Source organism: Schistocerca nitens, chromosome 4, assembly GCF_023898315.1.
Source record: "Schistocerca nitens isolate TAMUIC-IGC-003100 chromosome 4, iqSchNite1.1, whole genome shotgun sequence".
Classification (NCBI taxonomy): Eukaryota; Metazoa; Arthropoda; class Insecta; order Orthoptera; family Acrididae; genus Schistocerca; species Schistocerca nitens.
This window is the reverse complement of record NC_064617.1, coordinates 727,683,346-727,707,643: the sequence shown is the minus strand read 5'-3', so window position 1 is coordinate 727,707,643 and position 24,298 is coordinate 727,683,346. Positions and strand designations below refer to the sequence as shown.

The 24,298-nt window shown below is 44.2% G+C and overlaps 1 protein-coding gene across 1 annotated transcript in view; it reads right to left on the bottom strand.

The window, feature by feature from the left end:
* Positions 1–2,141: 2,141 nt before the first annotated feature.
* LOC126251511 (protein deadpan-like) overlaps positions 2,142–24,298 on the bottom strand; it is a 64,241-nt gene continuing 42,084 nt past the window's right edge. The window contains exon 3 of the mRNA XM_049951987.1: positions 2,142–4,563. Within this exon, the coding sequence (XP_049807944.1) occupies positions 3,085–4,563 (1,479 nt within the window). The 3' untranslated portion in view covers positions 2,142–3,084. The remainder of the gene's footprint in view (positions 4,564–24,298) is intronic.

The window sequence follows — 24,298 nt, the reverse complement described above, 5'->3', positions numbered from 1 at the left end:
TCAAAATTTAAGCAGTGGTGGGTTTTGAACCCGGGATCGAAGACTTTTTTTGATTACTAATCAAAGGCGCTACCTCGAAACCACAATAGTATATAATCCCTACATACCAGTCCTATATTATTAACTAATCTACAACATGCAGATTATTATCCATAGTCTTATTATTACAGATAACTACACAGATATATGCCTTCCTTCATAGTAATGACCTTTAAAGTTATGTTTTTACTCATAACATTTTGCAAACTTGAATGAAAATATAAATTAATTCCAGTAGACAAACACCAGACTCTCCATTACTTTTCAATAGAAATACAAGCAAATCAAAACCTGAGCTTGTGATTTATCTTATTCTGAACTCACATGAATAATTCAACTGGAAAAGGTCAGTTATATGAAATGGAACAGGCACCTGTATGCTTGTTTAGCGTGCAGTGTAACTGAAATTAAATATTAATGCAAAATTAAAAACTTAACTTATGGCAGTACAATATTTTGGAAGGATGTACAGCTACCAAAGATTGGTTTGAAGCTGCTCTACATGCTAATCTATTCCACACAATCATATCCATCTCTGTGAAACTGCTGCAACATGCATCTACTTATTTATTTAATTCCTGTGGTCTGCCACCGCACTGCATGTTACGGATATGTTAAAGGTAGATTATGGTATTATAATACATTGCAACAGATTGACTAAGTTAGCTTCACTGAACAGTCCATGTTTTGCACTTAAACACAACCAGCAAGATTAGTTTTCTAGGTATTCTTTTACAGAGTAAAAACAGTGACACAGCAAACAGAATTTCACAACTTTATTAAATTGAGTGTTGTCTTCAGTAGACTATGTACATGTGGGAACCTTGTTGTACAGCTGGAGGCCTATGTGAAATGCTCCCTTTTGACATAGTTGAGCATTTGCATGTAACACATACAGATTTGAGTTTATTCTAGTGTTGTGTTTGTGTATTTCACTATCTTTCTTGAGTCTGGATTCAGTTGGCACAATGTGGTTTTTTAGACAGGACAGTGTTAGGATGTCCAGCTTCCTGAAGATGGGTCTGCAAGAGTCTCTAGGTTTGCTTCCATTAACGATCCTCATGGCTTTGTTCTGGTTTCTAAACGTGCTCAGGGCAGTTGTAGAATTTCCCCAGAATATCACAACATATTTCATGTGGGCCTATGTGTGCGATTAGTGTGCAGTTTTATTATTTTCTATCATAGGACTTCAGCGCACTCAGTGCATAGCAGTCAGTACTTATCCTGGCATTTACTGTTTCAATATGTTTATTTTGTTTCAGGTTATCTTGTACCGACAGATTCAGAATTTGAGTACAGCTTAGGAACTATTGGTTGGTTGTGTACTGTTACAGGTGGTTGAGAGAGTTTGCACTTTATGTGGTGTAAAAGCTCATTGAAATTTTTTTAGTGTTGATGGTTAATCTGTTGCTGGTAACCCAGTTGCTGAGTTGTCCTGTAGCCAAGTTCGCAGCTTTCTGAACTGCCTCTGTGTTCTCCCCTTTGAATAGTGCTGTTGTGTCATGTTATGGTTTTGTGTGCATCTACATTCAGACTCAGGTCATTAATATACAGGAGTAGAGGTCTCAAAACTGAGCCCTACGGTATGCCTTGTTTTAAGTTTTACTACTTGGTAGAGTTTCAATTACTGAACTGAGTCATTTGTTAGTGTACATCATGCTGACTTTCTGTATGTGATTGCTTAGAAATGATGCAATCCTTTGCAAGTCCTCTGATACCATAATTTTCTCTTGTGTTCAGCAATATTTTGTGATCCACTGCATCAAAGGCCTTTGACAGATCTAGAAATATGCCTGTAGTGGGTCGTTTTGCATTTAACAGATCCTGTGTCGTATTAATGCTGTCATATACTGCTGTTTCTGTAGATTTTTTGTTTCTAAACCACATCCTGTGTCATATTAATGCAGTCATATAGTGCTGTTTCTGTAGATTTATTGTTTCTAAACCTAAGTTGGGATAAACTCAGTAAAACTATTTTATCTATGAAGCCCATCAGTCTTTTGGGCATATTTTTTTCAAATTTTCACAGATGCAGGATGGACACATTCATAAGCTATTTTTCATATATGTCTTCATTAACAGTAACAGAAAATTACAATATTTTATTTACATTTTAAATGGAGAACTACAATTTTTATTAAGCCATTATTAAAGTGAATGACAAAACACAACCATCTTGAATGCATTTCTTTTTGGATTTTCTAATGTCTAGACCTTTGTATGTTGTGTGCCATTCAAATCACAGCAATGTTTTTGTGTAAACTAAACAAGTTACATCATAGATTTAACACAGTGTTGTAAAGCATTTATACAGTTTTTAAGATACACAAACTGTAACATACAAAACAGACACAGAAAGTTGAGTGTGAGTGTCAAATCTCATGTTAGAGGTCCTTTTCAGCCATAAAATACCCAAACTATACAGGAAAGAAAAATTAGCTTACAATATTTTAAGTAAACCTTACGACTCTGACTGTTATTACATACAGAAAAACATAGTAAAGAGGCTAATCTGGGGTATGTTGTGCAAAATTTCTCAAAAGAATGAGTGCAGAGCTAGTTATAATAATAATAAACAAACAGACATCAGTAACATTTAACTATTAATAACATAATAGTTGCTGCAGAACTTGCAACTTATGTTCAGAATTTTTTTCTCATCAACATACAGTTTTACCAGCAAAACTGGAGTCCTCACAAAGAACAATTGCCTAACTTCCTTACTATGTCGTATGTGAGGTAGTTTTTCTTTGCAGAGCTTCTCACTTGTTCTTCAGTCTTTTGTGAAGTTTACATCACAGTTTTTCCATAAAATTTTTTAAATAATCCTCGACTTAGATGGCTTGGTGTATAAAGTTCAATATCTTGAGCCACAAAGAATGTGCACATATGAAATCTTGCTTAAAATACAAGGTATTACTGCCTTTTTTATGGGTAATTTTAAAAAAAATATGACATCTAATTTTCTTCACTTTTTTTCTGTTCAGCAGGCCCCTGCTTCAAAATAGGACTTAAGTGTTGTTTTGTTTTTTTGCACAACAGTCTTTACCATGGTCTCCACATGTCCTTACTACTGCTACTGCTAGAAGCATTTTCTGTCTTAGAGGCAGATGTTCCATCTAAATGGCTTTCTTGTGATGTTGGTGCCTGCTGAGAACTTGAACTTATTTGGTCTGTATCATTGGGAAGCTCAATTCGGAATGAGAGGTGTGGCATTTTACTTGGTGGTGGCAATGTGAGTAAAGAGGATACAGTGTTTTCACTTGGCTCTGTTGTTGGAAATGGTCTCTTGCGGCCTACAAGTGGCGGCTGTGACAGTGAGCTTGGAGGGAACTGCAAATACTCATCTCTTCTCAAGGAAAAATCCAGGGGATCCTTTGCACCGTAATGAAGAGGAGCTGCTTTGACTGCTGGAGATGTGGCAGACACAGAAGTGCCCTTGTCTTCTAAATTAGTAATCACAGAGAGAGGTTGATCTGTTGGTACTGAAGGAGCAATATCAGGTTTTGAAGAAGGAAATGTTACTGTGGAGATGACAGGTACTGTCTTGAATTCAACTTTGAGTTCTGCAACAGCCGAGACACCAACTGGAGTGCTTTGGTGATGTAGGGAAGATGAAGTGGAAACAGAGAGTGAGCCTGACCCATTATCACATGTGGATGAGGTCACATGCGGCTGTTGGTGTGGTTTATCTTCACCAGCCACAGACGGTGGAGCACCCTCTGTTCCACCGAGAGGAAATAATCTAAATGCAGGAACTTTGAGCCAGGTCTCCTGTGCCCTATGGTCAGCACCTCTGACCATGGAGACCAATGGAGGAGGTGATGGTGGTGGTGGATATGGTTCAGTAATGAGTGAATCGTCATCTGAGATGGTGGATGTAGGCGACGGTAGAGGTGAGGGGGGTGCTCGAACTGCCTGCCGTGGGTTGACAGCAGTGAATGCACTAGGATGTGACCTGTCCATTGCAGAAGAAGGAGTAGATGACACAGCAGTGGTAACAGTTGTGGAGTTAGTGACATCTGTAGTGGTGCTGGTTGTGGTAGTGGTGGCAGCTGTAGAGGCAGAAGTAGAAGAGGCTGCAGAGTGCTGTACTTGTTGTGGTACCCCCACTGCTCCTGCAGCTGCAGTGATGGGCAGCAGACCGTGGGGCAACACGAGTGCCAGCTCGCCCGTTGGGAGTCGATGTGGCACAAGGGCTAGCCCCGCAGCAGTAGTTGTGGCCGGTGTGACCCCCACGCCCACCAGGCCGGGGTTATTGTTAGGGTCAAGCTGCTGCAAGCTTGCTATACACTGTGACAGGTGGCCAGAAAGGCGCTGGCGAACTGCAGGTTCGACAGTGGAAAGTCTTCCCAGATACCTGCCCACTTCACCTGCACATTCACTGAATCCAGTACGGAATTTGCTAAGCACTCCTGGATCCGTAGCCACTGCTACTGCCAGCTGCTGCCTCTGTACACTCTGTAAATGACGTACAGTCATTTCCAAGATGTCTGCCTTTTCCAGTTTTGAGTGTCGCGCAGGCTATAAACAAAAAATAAAAACAAAATTAGCCAGGGAGCCAAAAAACATACTTCACTGGTACTGCTTATTTTTGTCTATAAAAACATACTGTTTATAGTTCCTTAATTCATCACAAGGTGTCTTGAACATGGTGAATTAAAATTGCATGAACAAAATTTTGGAACCTGTTCAGGGATATTTTATGAGTATTTTGCTGTAAGGTCTCTATGGTCTCCAGTGGCTCATGACAGAGTAATTGCATTTCATTTGATTTCCTACCTCCAGGTAGCTTTGTATCTGTATTCCACTGAAAATATGCACAACAGTGTAAATATTGAAAGTTTGTGCCATATGTCTTGTTTGTAAACAAACTTGTTCCGTGCACTCACAGCACTTGCTACTGACAACAACCCTCAAGCTTGCATTCTGCAGCTGAGTTCTGTATTGGGCATGTTTTTACAACATTGTTATTGGTACATTAACAGTGATACACAGGGTTACAGACAGGTTTACTAATGAACAGTTGGTGTGGCCAACATGCACTCTTGAATGGATTTATTGAATGCAATGGAAGATCAGCACAACAATACTACACTGAGCTATCCCTGCAATGTGGCTATCACATCACAGTACCTGTGTATCTGTTTGTGGTTTGCTGCTGTTTGTGCTGTAAATTTTGGTGATTGCATATTACTGATTTTTTTTCATTGTTGTGAAGGTATTTTCATACACAAAGAGGTATTGGAGTAACATATACAATAAATCATAATTAAATTATTACTATGAAACAAGCTACTAGAGACTGCGGGTCCCTGGTACCAAAAACAACCTCCAAAATACACTCCTGGAAATGGAAAAAAGAACACATTGACACCGGTGTGTCAGACCCACCATACTTGCTCCGGACACTGCGAGAGGGCTGTACAAGCAATGATCACACGCACGGCACAGCGGACACACCAGGACCCGCGGTGTTGGCCGTCGAATGGCGCTAGCTGCGCAGCATTTGTGCACCGCCGCCGTCAGTGTCAGCCAGTTTGCCGTGGCATACGGAGCTCCATCGCAGTCTTTAACACTGGTAGCATGCCGCGACAGCGTGGACGTGAACCGTATGTGCAGTTGACGGACTTTGAGCGAGGGCGTATAGTGGGCATGCGGGAGGCCGGGTGGACGTACCGCCGAATTGCTCAACACGTGGGGCGTGAGGTCTCCACAGTACATCGATGTTGTCGCCAGTGGTCGGCGGAAGGTGCACGTGCCCGTCGACCTGGGACCGGACCGCAGCGACGCACGGATGCACGCCAAGACCGTAGGATCCTACGCAGTGCCGTAGGGGACCGCACCGCCACTTCCCAGCAAATTAGGGACACTGTTGCTCCTGGGGTATCGGCGAGGACCATTCGCAACCGTCTCCATGAAGCTGGGCTACGGACCCGCACACCGTTAGGCCGTCTTCCGCTCACGCCCCAACATCGTGCAGCCCGCCTCCAGTGGTGTCGCGACAGGCGTGAATGGAGGGACGAATGGAGACGTGTCGTCTTCAGCGATGAGAGTCGCTTCTGCCTTGGTGCCAATGATGGTCGTATGCGTGTTTGGCGCCGTGCAGGTGAGCGCCACAATCAGGACTGCATACGACCGAGGCACACAGGGCCAACACCCGGCATCATGGTGTGGGGAGCGATCTCCTACACTGGCCGTACACCACTGGTGATCGTCGAGGGGACACTGAATAGTGCACGGTACATCCAAACCGTCATCGAACCCATCGTTCTACCATTCCTAGACCGGCAAGGGAACTTGCTGTTCCAACAGGACAATGCACGTCCGCATGTATCCCGTGCCACCCAACGTGCTCTAGAAGGTGTAAGTCAACTACCCTGGCCAGCAAGATCTCCGGATCTGTCCCCCATTGAGCATGTTTGGGACTGGATGAAGCGTCGTCTCACGCGGTCTGCACGTCCAGCACGAACGCTGGTCCAACTGAGGCGCCAGGTGGAAATGGCATGGCAAGCCGTTCCGCAGGACTACATCCAGCATCACTACGATCGTCTCCATGGGAGAATAGCAGCCTGCATTGCTGCGAAAGGTGGATATACACTGTACTAGTGCCGACATTGTGCATGCTCTGTTGCCTGTGTCTATGTGCCTGTGGTTCTGTCAGTGTGATCATGTGATGTATCTGACCCCAGGAATGTGTCAATAAAGTTTCCCCTTCCTGGGACAATGAATTCACGGTGTTCTTATTTCAATTTCCAGGAGTGTATATTGTTATTGTAGTTTCATTTTTTCTTGTACAGAGTGGTGTGAAGACCATTCCAAGAATTCTTCACAATCTCATACCATTATACCAAATTTTTGTTGATCTGCTATCAACTTAGTATCGATGTGTTTCAACTGAGTTAGTTGGAAGAAGCATTAAAATAACAGAACACTGGAGGGAAAAAAAACTAGTTCTCTTTTCATAGAATTTAAAATTATTTTGGCCAAAGAACAGCAAGAAGGCAATGTGCAAAAGATGGGATGAAGAGAAGACACTGTTGAACTTGTAATTAATTACATAAATAACACAGATTCTTATCCAAGCATGAGGTATACCTGGTCAGGAAAACATTCCAAAGCAAGAACATTTTTTCTGTGCTGTCTAAATGATAAGGTTTTTCTCCACCTGACTGGTTTCTATTTCCTTCTGGATACACTTTCGACTTTGTAGTCATTCTCAATGATGCATTATCATCCTTTTGTTATTAGTTATATTTGTTATTTGACCATACAGGGATCACCACATTAATGTCAACTGGATGATGTGTTAAAATTATTCATGGTCCTTGTGTAACACTTTTTTCACAACCTACATGATACTTTCATCTCACAGGCGCTAATAAACCATATACATTACAGTAACATTAAGATCAATAATGAATATTGTGTTTTTTTGTCATGTAACACAACATGAAATGCAACCAATTTCAAACTGACAATAAGGAATTACTTGACGATGGGTACAAAGTGAAAATGGCGATGGTGTACCCAGAATGAAATATGAAAAAGTCAGGTGGTGAAAGTATTGCCATTTAAACAATTTTTACACGACTGTGACACTACAAAAATTTCTCTGCTCAGTTCCATCACCATTAGTAGTTTTTACATTGAAGATGAATAAAGAGATTTCCCACAGAGTCTGTTCCTTTTGGTCCATGTATTGGGCACTAGCCATGAATGCAAGTACACTCTAAGAAGGAAAAAAAAAAAGATGCACCACAAATGAATTATACGAATGGGGCAGAAATCATTAGATGTGATGAACATGTGCAAAGAAACAATTGATAACAATTTCCAGAAAACTGGATGATTCATTGAAGAGAAAAAGGCTCACAGGTTGAGCACATTTGTAATATGTTGGTCCACCTTATGTAAGCAGTTATTCATCTTGCCATTGATTGGTGGAGTTGTTGGATCTCCTCCTAATGGATATTGTGCTAATTTCTGTCCAGTTGGCATGTAAGATCAAAATCCTAAACGGTTTGAGGGTCTAGTTCATAATGCTTCAAAGATTTTCAGTTGTGGAGAGATATCGTTATCTTGCTAGTGAAGGTAGGGTTTGGCAAGCACAAAGGCAAGTTGTAGAAACTCTCGCCATGTGTGGACGGTCATTATCCTGTTGGAATGTAAGCCTAAGATGGCTTGCCATGAAGGGCAACAAATATCGTCAACATACTGCTGTGCTGTAAGGGTGCCATGAATTACAACAAAAGATGTCGTGCTACAAAATGGCATGGCAGGCACCCCGTACTGTGACTCGTGTTTGTCTGGCCACATGGTGAGCAACAATTAGACTGGTATCCCACTGCTGTCAGGTCTCCGGCCTGTAATCTCATTGACTAGAGTAGATTGTCTTCAGTGATGAGCCCCGCTTCGAACTGAGCCCATATGACAAGTGAACACATGTCTGCAGATCCCCCAGCCTGCCATACAGCCCAACAACCATGTCTGGGGTGCCATTTCATTTCATAGCAGGATCCCTTTGGTTGTCATCCATGGCATCCTTACGACACAGCAGTCCGTCGACGATATTCTATTGACCCGTTTTGTTGCCCTTCATGCAAAGCCATTAGATTCTATTGCTTTCTTTGTGCTTGCCAAATCCTACCTTGGCCTTGGGAACGTTTGGAGCAATATTTAATGCGGCAATAGGACAAAATTTGGCCCGATATCCCTCAGGAGGGTAAAACTCTTCAGTCCATGGCAAGCTGAACAAATGCTTGGGTGAGTGTCAGAGGTGGACCAGCACGTTACTGACTTATTCAACTTGTGAAGCTCTTTCCCTTGAATAAATCATAAATTTTTTCTAAAATTGTGATCATTTGTTTGTCTGTATATGGACATCACATCCAGCAATTTCCATCCTTTTTGGATAATTCTATCGTAGTGCGTCTTTTTTTTCTTTTTGTCTTAAGAGTATTACGTCCGATTACTGAAACGTTCTGTGCCGGAAAAAGGGAAGATTACTCGAGGTTGGAGGAGCGCATCAGACCTTCTGAAAGACAAATGAAAGGAATATATAGAAAAACGTTGTTGTTTCACATAGTTGGAAATATTTAAATATACTTCCCAATGCCCGCTGCTGCCGCCTTTGACTCCTTATAAACACGTACGGCAAGCCTGTTGTTAGTTTTATGGAAATGCTGCGACGAGAGTAAATAAATAGAGACTTCCCTTTCAAATGCTCGTTACGTCAGTTCCAATAAAACAACATCCCCCCGTGCTTGTACGCATTCACGCCTCAAATAAAAATGCTTTTCTCTTTGTGGCCCCAGCAAGCAAGCAAGCACGCACTCCTCGTCGTGGCAGCTGTCCCAGCCGCCCTTTGGAGGGCTCAGTTCTCGGTGCTAACGATCACCGCGCATGAAGGGTTCCGGTTTTTAATAAGCGGCGGGGAAATGAAGGGAGCGATTGTGCAGCTGAGGGCGCGGTCGGTCGGCCAGGTCTGCTGGCCACTCAGTTGGACAGGCCGAGGTCGAGTTGGCCTTCCCAATCTCCCGAGTTCTCACTCATGCACTGCCGGATTGTGCTTCATAGTGACACAAATTTATCGTTGATACTGTGATGAAGTTTAAAATCAAGTTGGTGTTCTTTCAATCCCGTAATCTCAGTGGTAATAACATTCTAATTATCATCTCGCAAAAATAAAATTCCATAGTTACTTTTTTTGTTTGTTTGCAGATACCTGTCCAGGTAAAGTGTAAATTGAAATGGCTGCGCCGCAGTATCGTAGCGCACCGCTAAAGGGGTCAAAACCGGGGACAAAGAGATACACTACAACGAACTTATGACGTCACACTTGTCGGCTTGTCCGCCACACTTTGTTAACGTTTGGCTCCGTGCAAGGCCCACGGGAAATCAATGTTTAATTGAAAAGGTACCCATTAATGGTCTTAATTTTGTCGTTTGCTATGGAGAACTTGCACGCATTTGAACACGCAGTCAAGAATATTACACACTTGTCCAGCAGTTGCTCACTCCCCGCCGGAGACGGCTGCTGGCACTCGTAAAACCAGCAGTGTTATGTACTGTGACATAGGCGCCACGGCGTGTCTTTTTTTTTTTTTTTTTTTTGGGGGGGGGGGGGTGGCCTCGAGTCAAAATAAAACGGAGGTGGAGATGGGGAGCGCGACTTTGCTTTGGCTTCTCTAGCGATTCACCTAAAATCAGCCTGTGTTCAGAATGGTACCAACAGTCGACAGATGCAATCACGAGAGGCCACCCGATAACGCTGACAGCTCGGTCACGGAACGTCCGAACTCCTTCGTCAGTGTTTGTTGGGACTGAGGAGGTTAGCTTAGCTTAAAACCTATTCCAGCAAGGAGGTTAGAATCTATTTTAATATCCTTGGGCGGGATGGATGCCTCATAAACATACTGTAAGATATGCCATGCTCCTGACTTGAATAAATTAATTTTTTAGGTTATAATATTCGCCTAAAATTTCTGATAAGCTTTAACATACCTATTGTTTCCAATAAAGCTGTGATTTCAGTCCATAGATTCCGAGCTATATCCCGATTAACATTGCCACCTGGCCCGATTTTGTAATATGTGTGTCTTCTTTTCTATAGTTGTCCAATATCTCTATATAATTAAGACGGGACAGCCTCAACCTTTTTGGTTTATTTCTACAGTTTCAGTTTTTTTATCTGATCGTTTATCATATTATTCTTGTCAGTCAGGGCTAGTATTGGAGCTAACGGGAATTACTGAGAGTTGCACTAAAGTGCTACCATTCGTTTGATGTGTCCCCACTTCTGGCTTGCCAAGGGTGAGAGCCCTAATCTTGTGTAAAATCATTATCTCTTGAGCTAAACTTATGTTTCAATTGGCGTTCGAAGACTATACGTTTGTGCTATGAGATCGGTTGCATTGTGAGCGAGCACGTAGAGGAGTACTGATTTGAAAAGACCGTCCGATGTCGGTCGGCAGCAGAATCCACCAAGTTGTGGGTGGGGTTCCACTGTGACTGTAGCCTTAGATAAGGTGAATCGAAGACTTGGATATTTTGTTGGAAGCGTTCTGGGAAAGTGCGGTGCATATGTAAAGGAAGTAACATACGAGAAGCCAGTGCGACCAATCATGGAATGCTGTTGCAGTGATTGGGAGTTCTTGTCAAGTAGGCTTGACAGTGGACGCCGAACGAATTTAGAGACGTGCTGTTGCTAAGAGTTCAAAACGTCCCATGTGTAACAGAAATGCATCGACATCTTAAATGGGAATCCTTGGGAGAAAGACGACTTAATTTTCTTGAAACCTTGGAGTTAAATTTATAGAACGTTTATTCGAAGAAAACTGTGCGAGCATTGTACTGCCACCAACGAGTATCTCGCATAGGAATCGTTAAGAAAAAGATGAGAGAGATTGGGCGTAGTCAGCATACAGACATTTTTTACCACGCTCAATAGACATATGGAATAGGAAAGAATACTGACAATATTGGTAGGATGTGTCCTCCACCATGCACTGCACTGACTTGCAGAGCGTTTTATGCAGATACGCATCACAATCTAGAGCGCAGGTACAGGGTGGAGCAAATAAAAGTGGCCCGGACGAGTGGATGTAAATGTAGGCATATAACCACACATTAACGGAGGAGGAGAAGACCTATAGTTATCTCCAACAGGATGGAGCAACTGCCCATACAGCCGGCCGAACCTTGGAGCACATTTACACTATCTTCCCACCTCATAGAATTGTTAGCAGAGGTCAGTCTCGTCACAGTCCTAGCTGGCCACCCTGATCACCAGATCTGTCAGTGTGCGTAGGTGAGCCCTCAAGTCTACGATGTATCGCAACTACCCTCATAGTCTTCAAGAACTGCAGCAGAATATTTCGGATGAGATTGCACCAATTCCAACAGTCTAGCTTCGACTTGCCTACAGCAACTTGCTGACCATTGCCCTAAAGTGTCAAGAGATGAATGGTGGTTACTTTCAACATCTGTTAAAGTTAGGTTAGTACCGTATTTCGTTTCCTCTGCTGTTTCTTTGTACCCTGGAACTCTGTTCTCCCGGCCACTTTTATTTGCCGCACCCTCTATAACGGCACCTGGCTGAATATTTCACTGTAGGAGGAGTGTGTGTTGTAAACGGTGATTACTCCGAATACTAGCTGACATTATAATATCCCCAACACTATCTGACATTGTAATATACCGCAAGCAATGTGAAACAGTCACTTCCTCACTTTCCGGTGCCACTTACGAATGGTATGATCTCGTATCTGTAATTTTACCTTCACGGTCTTCAACCTAGATGTATCATGAAGGGTCGCTCACGAAGTTTTAAAAGTAAACTACACCGCTATGCACAACGTCTGTCCTGTAGCTTCTGCCACAAGAGTTTGGTGAGCACCCCCGCGACGCTTACGGGCTCACTGAACCTAAGCGTGTTTAAGACAAATACTCAAAGTATCGGCTGAACGCGGATTCTGTGAGCTAACTCCTTAGTAGGTGACCACCCTTCGTGATCCATCCAATGGCCTCAATAACAGAAAATATTAATTTAATTAATTTGGGAAAAAAGATTGATTGGAATACATGCAAGCGTGCAAACATCATATTAAATCGATAATAAATCCTTATTTGACACACTATTTAACAATAATGAATGTATATCATTTCTTCATTAGGTTCTGACAAAGTGACATTGTACTCTGCGTCAAGTTTACAAGTGACTACTAGTGTAACATTCTACATACACTTTCTTCCTGTGGATCCGTTTGGAGCACAGTAAAAGCAATCACAGAGCACAAAGGCAAACATACACACGTTACTTCATATATATGTTTGTCTCTAAATACACTCCTGGAAATGGAAAAAAGAACACATTGACACCGGTGTGTCAGACCCACCATACTTGCTCCGGACACTGCGAGAGGGCTGTACAAGCAATGATCACACGCACGGCACAGCGGACACACCAGGAACCGCGGTGTTGGCCGTCGAATGGCGCTAGCTGCGCAGCATTTGTGCACCGCCGCCGTCAGTGTCAGCCAGTTTGCCGTGGCATACGGAGCTCCATCGCAGTCTTTAACACTGGTAGCATGCCGCGACAGCGTGGACGTGAACCGTATGTGCAGTTGACGGACTTTGAGCGCGGGCGTATAGTGGGCTTGCGGGAGACCGGGTGGACGTACCGCCGAATTGCTCAACACGTGGGGCGTGAGGTCTCCACAGTACATCGATGTTGTCGCCAGTGGTCGGCGGAAGGTGCACGTGCCCGTCGACCTGGGACCGGACCGCAGCGACGCACGGATGCACGCCAAGACCGTAGGATCCTACGCAGTGCCGTAGGGGACCGCACCGCCACTTCCCAGCAAATTAGGGACACTGTTGCTCCTGGGGTATCGGCGAGGACCATTCGCAACCGTCTCCATGAAGCTGGGCTACGGACCCGCACACCGTTAGGCCGTCTTCCGCTCACGCCCCAACATCGTGCAGCCCGCCTCCAGTGGTGTCGCGACAGGCGTGAATGGAGGGACGAATGGAGACGTGTCGTCTTCAGCGATGAGAGTCGCTTCTGCCTTGGTGCCAATGATGGTCGTATGCGTGTTTGGCGCCGTGCAGGTGAGCGCCACAATCAGGACTGCATACGACCGAGGCACACAGGGCCAACACCCGGCATCATGGTGTGGGGAGCGATCTCCTACACTGGCCGTACACCACTGGTGATCGTCGAGGGGACACTGAATAGTGCACGGTACATCCAAACCGTCATCGAACCCATCGTTCTACCATTCCTAGACCGGCAAGGGAACTTGCTGTTCCAACAGGACAATGCACGTCCGCATGTATCCCGTGCCACCCAACGTGCTCTAGAAGGTGTAAGTCAACTACCCTGGCCAGCAAGATCTCCGGATCTGTCCCCCATTGAGCATGTTTGGGACTGGATGAAGCGTCGTCTCACGCGGTCTGCACGTCCAGCACGAACGCTGGTCCAACTGAGGCGCCAGGTGGAAATGGCATGGCAAGCCGTTCCGCAGGACTACATCCAGCATCACTACGATCGTCTCCATGGGAGAATAGCAGCCTGCATTGCTGCGAAAGGTGGATATACACTGTACTAGTGCCGACATTGTGCATGCTCTGTTGCCTGTGTCTATGTGCCTGTGGTTCTGTCAGTGTGATCATGTGATGTATCTGACCCCAGGAATGTGTCAATAAAGTTTCCCCTTCCTGGGACAATGAATTCACGGTGTTCTTATTTCAATTTCCAGGAGTGTATATCCACACCATTATCATACGCTTAAAAGAAGAAAAAAAGGCACCGCGAAGGAATTATCCTAATGGGACGGAAATCGGTAGATATTATGTAGATGTACAGACAAACAAATGATGACAAATTGGATGATTTGTTCAAGAGAAAGAGTTTCACAGACTGAGCAAGTCAATGACGCGTTAGTGCACCTCTGGCCCTTATGCAAACATTTATCCAGTTTGGCAGTGATTGATACAGTTGCTGGATGTCCTCCTGAGGGATATCGTGCCAAATTCAATCCAACTGGCGCATTGGATCGTCAAAATCACGAGCTGGCTGAGGGCCCTGCCAGACGTTCTCAGTGGCGAGAGATCCGGCAATCTTGCTGGTCAAGGGAGGGTTTGGCAACCACGAAGACAAGCACTAGAAACCCTCGCCGTGTGCGGGCGGGCATTATTATGCTGAAATGTAAGCCCAGGATGCCTGGCATGAAGGGCAACAAAACGGGGCGTAAAATATCGCGACGTGCCGTTGTGCTGTAAGGGTGCTGCGGATGATAACCGTATCGGTCTAGCTATGAAAAGAAATGGCCCCCCTCCCCCATTCGCAGATCATCACTCCTGGTTGTCGCACCGTTATGGCGGATGACAGTAAGGTGTATCCCACCGGTATCCCACCGCTGTCTGCGGCTTCTCCAGACACGTCTTCGGCTTGGAATCTCATTGAATGGAGTAGCATTATCTTCAGTAATTTGAGTCCCACTTCGAATTGATCCCCAATGACCAGGGAAGAAGTGTCTTGGAGACGCCCTGGACAGCGATGGGATACCAACCTGACTTCGCTCCCTATATGGCCCAACAACTAGGAGTGATAGTCTGGGGTGCCAGATCATTTAATAGCAGGACCTCTTCATTATCATCCGTGGCACCCGTACAGCACAGCGGCACATCGACGCGACGATGTACGGCCCACTTTGTTACCCTTTACGGCAAGCCAACCAGGGCTTACATTTGAGCAAGATAGTGCCCGTCCACACGAAGCAGGTCGGGATTTTGACGATCTAACGCTCGAATTGGGCAGAATTTGGCACAATATCCTTCAGGAGGGCATCCAGCAACTCAGTCTGTTCCGGCGTAACGATAGCGACGGCACGAAATGAAGAACACAAGAGCAAAGAAGGGTCTGAGACGTTAAGCCAACAGCCCGCTGACAAGGGCTGCACAACGACAGGAGCACCCTCTAGCAGAAGAGAATACGAGGGCTATCCACAAAGTACATTACGTTTTCGCTTGTGTCCGTTAGGGGCGGGGCTAGCGCGGTCATCTTGGTGTCATGGCAATCCGCCACTCAGTCGGCATCCTACCGTGCTAGTGAGAGGTTCGTGCTGTACTCCGTTGAGTTACTGTGACAGTTTGAAATGTCAGTGTTAATTGAAAATGCCGCGAAGTGTGAAGTGCGTGCTGTAATAAGGTTTCTGACTGCAAAAAACTGTACACTGATAGAAATCTATCGGCAGCTTTGTGAAGTGTATGGGGACAACATAATCACTGAAGGTGGAGTGCGCCAATGGGTCAAAAAATTTAAAAATGGCCGAACTAACGTTCACGACGAAGAGCGAAGTGGAAGACCCAGCATAGTGACTGCCGAACTTGTCGAAAAAGTCGATGCCGCAGTCCGTGAAAACCGTAATTTCACAATGACGGAACTCTCTATGACTTTTCCACAAATTTCACGAAGTTTGTTGCACGAAATCACTACCGAAAAGCTTGGTTACCACAAGTTTTGTGCAAGATGGATACCAAAAATCTTGACAGAGATTCACAAAAATCAGCGAATGGCTGCAGCGTTAACGTTTTTGGACGCTTACGAGAAAGATGGCGACTCATTACTCGATCGCAGCGTTACTGGTGATGAAACATGGGTTAAGCATGTGAACTGCGAGACAAAATTGCAGTCAATGCAGTGGGGGCACACAAATTTCCCCCCCCCCCCCCAAAAACCCAAGAAATGCATGCAGACAATGTCGGCAAGGAAGGTGATGGCGACTGTCTTTTGGGACAGAAAAGGTGTGATTTTGTGGATTTCCTGGAAAGAGGCACTACAATAAACTCTCAAAGGTATTGCCAAACTCTGCACAACCTCAGAAGAGCAATACAAAACAAGCGCAGGGGAAAGTTGGGCTCAAAGATCTTGCTGATTCACGACAACGCCCGGGCCCACACGGCAAATGCCACTCGTGAAGTTCTCGAATCTTTTGAGTGGGAGTTGTTTCCTCATCCGCCGTACAGTCCCGACCTGGCACCGAGCGACTTCCACTTATTCCCAGCAATGAAGAAGTGGTTGGCTATGCAGCGTTCTGATGACGACGCACAGCTTCAAGAAGAGGTAACCACGTGGTTGAAGGCGCAGGGGGCCGAATTTTACGACGAAGGAATTTCCAAGCTCGTCCGTCGCTACGATAAGTGCCTTAATTTAAATAGCAACTATAGAAAAGTAGTATTTAAGTGTGGCTTTCATCTGTATATAATAAAAAAAATTTCCAATACTTTCTTTATTTTTAATTCCAAAACGTAATGTACTTTGTGGATAGCCCTCGTATAAGCACCGCTCCTACCAGCCTCGGCCGACAGTATTAGCACAGTACTAGGAGAGCCCTACGACAGAAGTGACGTGTGATCCATACAAATTGCTTACATGGACCTTATATACAGCAAAGGACTTTGATTGTTTGCATGTCGCCCATCGCTTGCGATACCATTGTAAATTCAAAGTTACGCTTTGTCTGTCTTCTTCATTGTAACAAAAACTGTTAATCCGATTTGCTTGAAGTGTTGAATAGCTATCTGAGAACGCAACATCCTTTAGGAACCCTATACGAGACGAGTGGACAGGACCCCAGAATGTCAACGCCAAGCTCTATAACTGTTTGCATAAGGGCCAAGGTGGACCAACGCGTTACTGACTTGCTCAGTTTGTGAAGCTCTTTCTGCTGAATAAATCATCCAATTTTTCTGATATTACCATCATTTGTTCATATTCACCCTGCGTCAAATTTAGTTCATAATCTTTTCATTGTTGTTGTTGTTGTTGTCTTCAGTCCGGAGACTGGTTTGATGCAGCTCTCCATGCTACTCTATCCTGTGCAAGCTTCTTCATCTCCCAGTACTTACTGCAACCTACATCCTTCTGAATCTGTTTAGTGTGTTCATCTCTTGGTCTCCCTCTACGATTTTTACCCTCCACGCTGAAATCCAATGCTGAATTTGTGATCCCTTGATGCCTCAGAACATGTCCTACCAACCAGTCCCTTCTTCTTGTCAAGTTGTGCCACAAACTCCTCTTCTCCCCAATTCTATTCAATACCTCCTCATTAGTTATGTGATCTACCCATCTAATCTTCAGCATTCTTCTGTAGCACCACATTTCGAAAGCTTCTAGTCTCTTCTTGTCCAAACTATTTATCATCCATGTTTCACTTCCATACATGGCTACACTCCATACAAATACTTTCAGAAATGACTTCCTGACATTTAAATCTATACTCGATGTTAACAAATTTCTCTTCTTCAGAAACGCTTTCCTTGCCATTGCCAGTCTACATTTTATATCCTCTCTACTTCGACCATCATCAGTTATTTTGCTCCCCAAATAGCAAAACTCCTTTACTACTTTAAGTGTCTCATTTCCCAATCTAATTCCCTCAGCATCACCCGACTTAATTTGACTACATTCCATAATCCTCTTTTGCTTTTGTTGATGTTCATCTTATATACTCCTCTCAAGACACTGTCCATTCCGTTCAACTGCTCTTCCAACTCCTTTGCTGTCTCTGACAGAATTACAATGTCATCGGCGAACCTCAACGTTTTTATTTCTTCTCCATGGACTTTAATACCTACTCCGAATTTTTCTTTTGTTTCCTTTACTGCTTGCTCAATATATAGATTGAATAACATCGGGGACAGGCTACAACCCTGTCTCACTCCCTTCCCAACCGCTGCTTCCCTTTCATACCCGTCGACTCTTATAACTGCCATCTGGTTTCTGTACAAATTGTAAATAGCCTTTCGCTCCCTGTATTTTACCCCTGCCACCTTTAGAATTTGAAAGAGAGTATTCCAGTCAACATTGTCTAAAGCTTTCTCTAAGCCCACAAATGCTAGAAATGTAGGTTTGCCTTCCTTAATCTATTTTCTAAGATAAGTCGTAGGGTCAGTATTGCCTCACGTGTTCCAACATTTCTGCGGAATCCAAACTGATCTTCGCCGAGGTCGGCTTCCACCAGTTTTTCCATTCGTCTGTAAAGAATTCGCGTTAGTATTTTGCAGCTGTGACTTTTTAAACTGATAGTTCGGTAATTTTCACATCTGTCAACACCTGCTTTCTTTGGGATTGGAATTATTATATTCTTCTTGAAGTCTGAGGGTATTTCGCCTGTCTCATACATCTTGCTCACCAGATGGTAGAGTTTTGTCAGGACTGGCTCACCCAAGGCCGTCAGTAGTTCCAATGGAATGTTGTCTACTCCCGGGGCCTTGTTTCGACTCAGGTCTTTCAGTGCTCTGTCAAACTCTTCACGCAGTATTGTATCTTCCATTTCAGCTTCATCTACATCCTCTTCCATTTCCACAATATTGTCCTCAAGTACATCGCCCTTGTATAGACCCTCTACATACTCCTTCCACCTTTCTGCTTTCCCTTCTTTGGTTAGAACTGGGTTTCCATCTAAGCTCTTGATATTCATACAAGTGGCTCTCTTTTCTCCAAAGGTCTCCTTAATTTTCCTGTAGGCAGTATCTATCTTACCCCTAGTGAGATAAGCCTTTACATCCTCACATTTGTCCTCTAGCCATCCCTGCTTAGCCATTTTGCACTTCCTGTCGATCTCATTTTTGAGACGTTTGTATTCCCTTTTGCCTGCTTCATTTACTGCGTTTTTATATTTTCTCCTTTTGTCAATTAGATTCAATATTTCTTCTGTTACCCAAGGATTTCTACTAGCCCTCGTCTTTTTACCTACTTGATCCTCTGCTGTCTTCACTACTTCATCCCTCAGAGCTACCCATTCTTCTTCTACTGTATTTCTTCCCCCCCATTCCTGTCAATTGTTCCCTTATGCTCTCCCTGAAACTCTGTACAACCTCTGGTTTAGTCAGTTTATCCAGGTCAATCTTTTCATAGATTTTACAAAAGCAAATGATTCAGTATTGCAATCAGAATTGTACAGAATTCTTTTGGAACTTGGAATACCAAAGAAGTATGTTAGACTTACAGAAGCGAGTTTGAAATACACAAAAAGTAGAGTACGCGTGGGGAAATTGGAGTCAGAAGAATTTGTAATAAAGAACGGACTTCAGCAGAGAGATGCCGTGTCTCCGCTATTTTCTTTAATTTAGTCCTAGAATATATTGTAACAATGGCAGCAGATAATTCAGAGGGTGTGGAGTTAAATGGAAATATTAAGATATTGGGGTATGCAGATGATCTAAACATCATTAGCGATAGGAAAGAAACTGTAACAGCAAATGCTAATGCGTTAATCAAGGCTAGTGAAGATGTAGGTCTAAGGATAAGTGAAGACAAAACTAAATACCTGGTTAGTACTAGAATGCCAACAGCGGTAGATCAGGAAATGTTAAGAGTTGGAGACATGCAGTTTGAAAAAGTGAACACATTTAAGTATCTGGGCGTGGACATCACTTCGAGAAATGAGATTGAATCCGAACTGAAGAGGAGATTATGGCGGGAAATGCGTGCTACCTCTCACTGAATAGATTACTTTCATCGCGGATATTGTCGAGGAATTTAAAGATTAGAATATACAAAACTATTATTCTACCAGTTATGCTGTATGGGTGTGAGACTTGGTCTCTCACTGTGCAAAATGAAAAGCCGTTTCGAGTATTTGAAAACAAATTTTTGAGGAAAATTTTCGGAGCAAAAAGGGATGACATTTGCGGAGAGTGGCGAAAACTGCGTAACGAGGAGGTTCACGAACTCTATTCAAGCTCTGACATAATCAGTATTATTAAATCACGTAGGCTGCGGTGGGCGGGTCACGTAGCTCGAATGGATGAGGGCAGGGCACTTAGAGGGAAAACGTACTGTGGCGAGACCGAGGCGTAGATGGGAGGACAATGTGAAGGCTGATTTGAGGAGCCTAGGTATTGAAGGTGAATGGAAGGAAATAGCCCAAGACAGGGACGGATGGCTGGCAAATGGCTCTGAGCACTATGGGACTTAACAGCTGTGGTCATCAGTCCCCTAGAACTTAGAACTAATTAAACCTAACTAACCTAAGGACATCACACACATCCATGCCCGAGGCAGGATTCGAACCTGCGACCGTAGCAGTCGCACGGTTCCGGACTGCGCGCCTAGAACCGCGAGACCACCGCGGCCGGCGACGGATGGCGAAAATACGTTGCTGCGGTAATGGACTCTCGAGTCCGGAATGACCAGCTTGTGTGTGTGTGTGTGTGTGTGTGTGTGTGTGTGTGTGTGTGTGTTCGCTTGTGCATGTACATCACATCTACTGATTTCCGGCCCATATGGATTATTCCTAGTAAACTATACCCAACTTTCTAATTATTATATTTGTCAGGTATGACTCAGGCCATGCCGCTACAGTACACATTCAACTGTTTGTACTTGCTAAGACTAGTGAGCCACTGTGGCATCCGGTCTGTGCATAGCTACAGATGCGACGAACACCAAAACATAACACTTACAGTAACAGTTCAGATATTCATGTATATTTCGTAATCATTATAGAAACTATAGGCTGGAAAAGGTTGAATAGCACCTTTCGCACAATAGTGTGACACGGCAGTGAGTAACTGGAGTTTTATTTGAATTTTTATGTGTCGCCTTAGTCCCCCTTATTGTCGTTCCAACACGGACCAGACGGTGCTGAGGAATCGCGTAACTGTAGCGGTATTGCTACGCACTCTGTCTCTCGTCAATGCAGACGGGTGTCGGGGATGGTGCACTGTTTCCCCCCTACTACCTGACCGCCTCCCAGCGCTTCGTCGCTCGACTGTCTGCAGCAGGGCGGGCGAGCGTAATTCAAACGGTGAGGAATTCCCTCGGCGGCGCCTATTGTACGTGCACCGTTCGTGATTAGGACCCTCGAGCCGTGAGCGGAAGCGAGGGGGCTACGCGGGGTGGTTCCGCATCTGCCGCAGGAACTGGCTGGTCATCACAGAGGCCAGGGGGGGGGGGGGGAGTCCCTAAACCACAGGGGCGCAGCCGCTCCTAGGCATATAGGCATGCTGCCCCTCCGTTATACGCGATGCACCTTGCGCGGTGTACAGGCAGCAGCTGACAGCGGCAGCTTTCGCTGAATTCCCATGGAGCACAGGCGTCTCGTCCGGCCCGTGGGAACAAACCGACCCTCCGGCAGTCAGCTGTTGCGAGAGCCCAGGGTGTACTGTCGCGCTCCAGTGCAATCATGAGGGAACAGTTGTTGCACCCGAAGTGCCATATGAAGCGACGGCGAAGGTTCTGCTCTGCTGCAAACCTCGTCACGGTCGGCTGGGCTCGAGACACCTCTGCAACAAACTACTAGCCAGTAAACGGACATTCAAACGGTTCAATTCGTATACGAGCTTCCATATGCCGAGTTCATAAAACGGTCTTTTTCTTCAACAGTCTTCTGAATGGTTTGATGCGGCCTGCCACTAATTCCTCTCCTGTGCTACTCTTTTCATCTCCTATGCCCTCAGTCGTTTGCTGGGTGTATTCCATTCTGTCTTCCTCTACAGTTTTTACCTTCTACAGCTCCCTGTAATACTATGGAAGTTATTCCGCGATGTCTTAACAGATGTCCTACCACAGTGTCCATTCTTCTTGTCATTGTTTTCCTTGTACTCCTTTCCTCGTCGATTCTGAGGAGAACCTCCTCATTTCTTACCTTATCAGTCCATCTAATTTACAACGTTCTACTGTAGGACCACATCTCAAACGCTTCGATTCTCTTCTGTTCCGGTTTTCCCACAGTCCATGTTTCATTACCATACAATGCTGTGCTGCAAACAAACATACTGAGAAATATCTTTCTCAAATTAAGGACAATGTGTGATACCAGTAGACTTCTCTTGGCTAGGAATGCGCTCTTTGCCCGTGGTAGACTGCTTTTTACGCCCTCCATCATGGGTAATTTTGATTCCACGTTACCAGAATTGCTTCATCTACTTCGTGAGCACGAATCCTAATGTGAACTTTCTCGCTGTTCTCATTTCTTCTGCTTTTCATTAACTTTTACTTCTTGCGGTTTACTCTCAATCCATATTTTGTACTCATTAGACTGTTCATTCCACCCAACAGATCTTGTAGGTCTTCGTATTCATTGAGGATAGCGATGTTATCACCGAATCTTAGGACTGAAGTACTTTCATCTTCAATTTTAATCCCAATCTTGAACATTTTTTTTTTTTTAAATTTCCATCATTGCTTCTTCGAAGTATAGATTGAACAGTAGGCGAGAAAGATTATGTCCTTGCCTTACACCCTTTTTAATCCGAGCACTTCATTGCTTCCAACCTTACTGTTCCCTCTTGGTTCTTGTACATATAGTACAGGGTGATTCAAAAAGAATACCACAACTTTAGGAATTTAAAACTCTGCAACGACAAAAGGCAGAGCTAAGCACTATCTGTCGGCGAATTAAGGGAGCTATAAAGTTTCATTTAGTTGTACATTTGTTCGCTTGAGTCGCTGTTGACTAGGCGTCAGCGTCAGTTGATGCTAAGATGGCGACCGCTCAACAGAAAGCTTTTTGTGTTATTGAGTACGGCAGAAGTGAATCGACGACAGTTGTTCAGCGTGCATTTCGAACGAAGTATGGTGTTAAACCTCCTGATAGGTGGTGTATTAAACGTTGGTATAAACAGTTTACAGAGAATGGGTGTTTGTGCAAAGGGAAAAGTTCTGGACGGCTGAGAACGAGTGATGAAAATGTAGCACGCATCCAGCAAGCATTTGTTCGCAGCCCAGGAAAATCGACTCGCAGAGCTATCAGAGAGCTGCAAATTCCACAATCAACTGTATGGAGAGTCCTACGAAAAAGGTTAGTTATGAAACCTGAACGTCAACTACCCGAGGCGATGGATCGGCCGCCAGATTTTTTCTTATGGCGGTATATTAAGGATATGGTGTTTCGGCCACCTCTCCCAGCCACCATTGATGATTTGAAACGAGAAATAACAGCAGCTATCCAAACTGTTACGCCTGATATGCTACAGAGAGTGTGGAACGAGTTGGAGTATCGGTTTGATATTGCTCGTGTGTCTGGAGGGGGCCATATTGAACATCTCTGAACTTGTTTTTGAGTGAAAAAAACCTTTTTAAATACTCTTTGTAATGATGTATAACAGAAGGTTATATTATGTTTCTTTCATTAAATACACATTTTTAAAGTTGTGGTATTCTTTTTGAATCACCCTGTATATTACCCGTCTCCCTCCAGATCTTACCCGTATTTTTCTCAGAATTTCGGACATCGTGCTCTATTTTACACTATGGAACGCTTTTTCCAGGTCGACAAATCCTATGAAAGTCTTGATTTTCCTCCAGTCTTGCTTCCATTATCAACCGCAGCGTCAGAACTCTCTCTCTTTGCTGTCTTTACCTTTCCTAAAACGTAACAATACAGAAACTATCGGCTGCTGTAAACTCATACAGGGGTTGCACACTGCTATGGAAATAAAAATAACTCACCAGCTCTTCCCATAGTCATTTATTTCACGCAAATAAACAAAATCATCCTAGGCCACAGTTTTGCCTGTGTTCCGCGGGAGGTGAGTAAGCGCTCCGCAAAAGACTGTAATATGGCGTTTTTTCCGACGTTTTGACGGTACTAACTATTTTATTTTATTATTATTTCCGTGTTATTAGTTATGTTTTAAAACTGGAGTAATCAATGAATAAAATAAGTTTTTCTCATTTTTTATTAACCTTAAAAATAAACAAGGTATTCCATCAACGTGCCAAGGGTTCTCTTGGTGTTCCGTC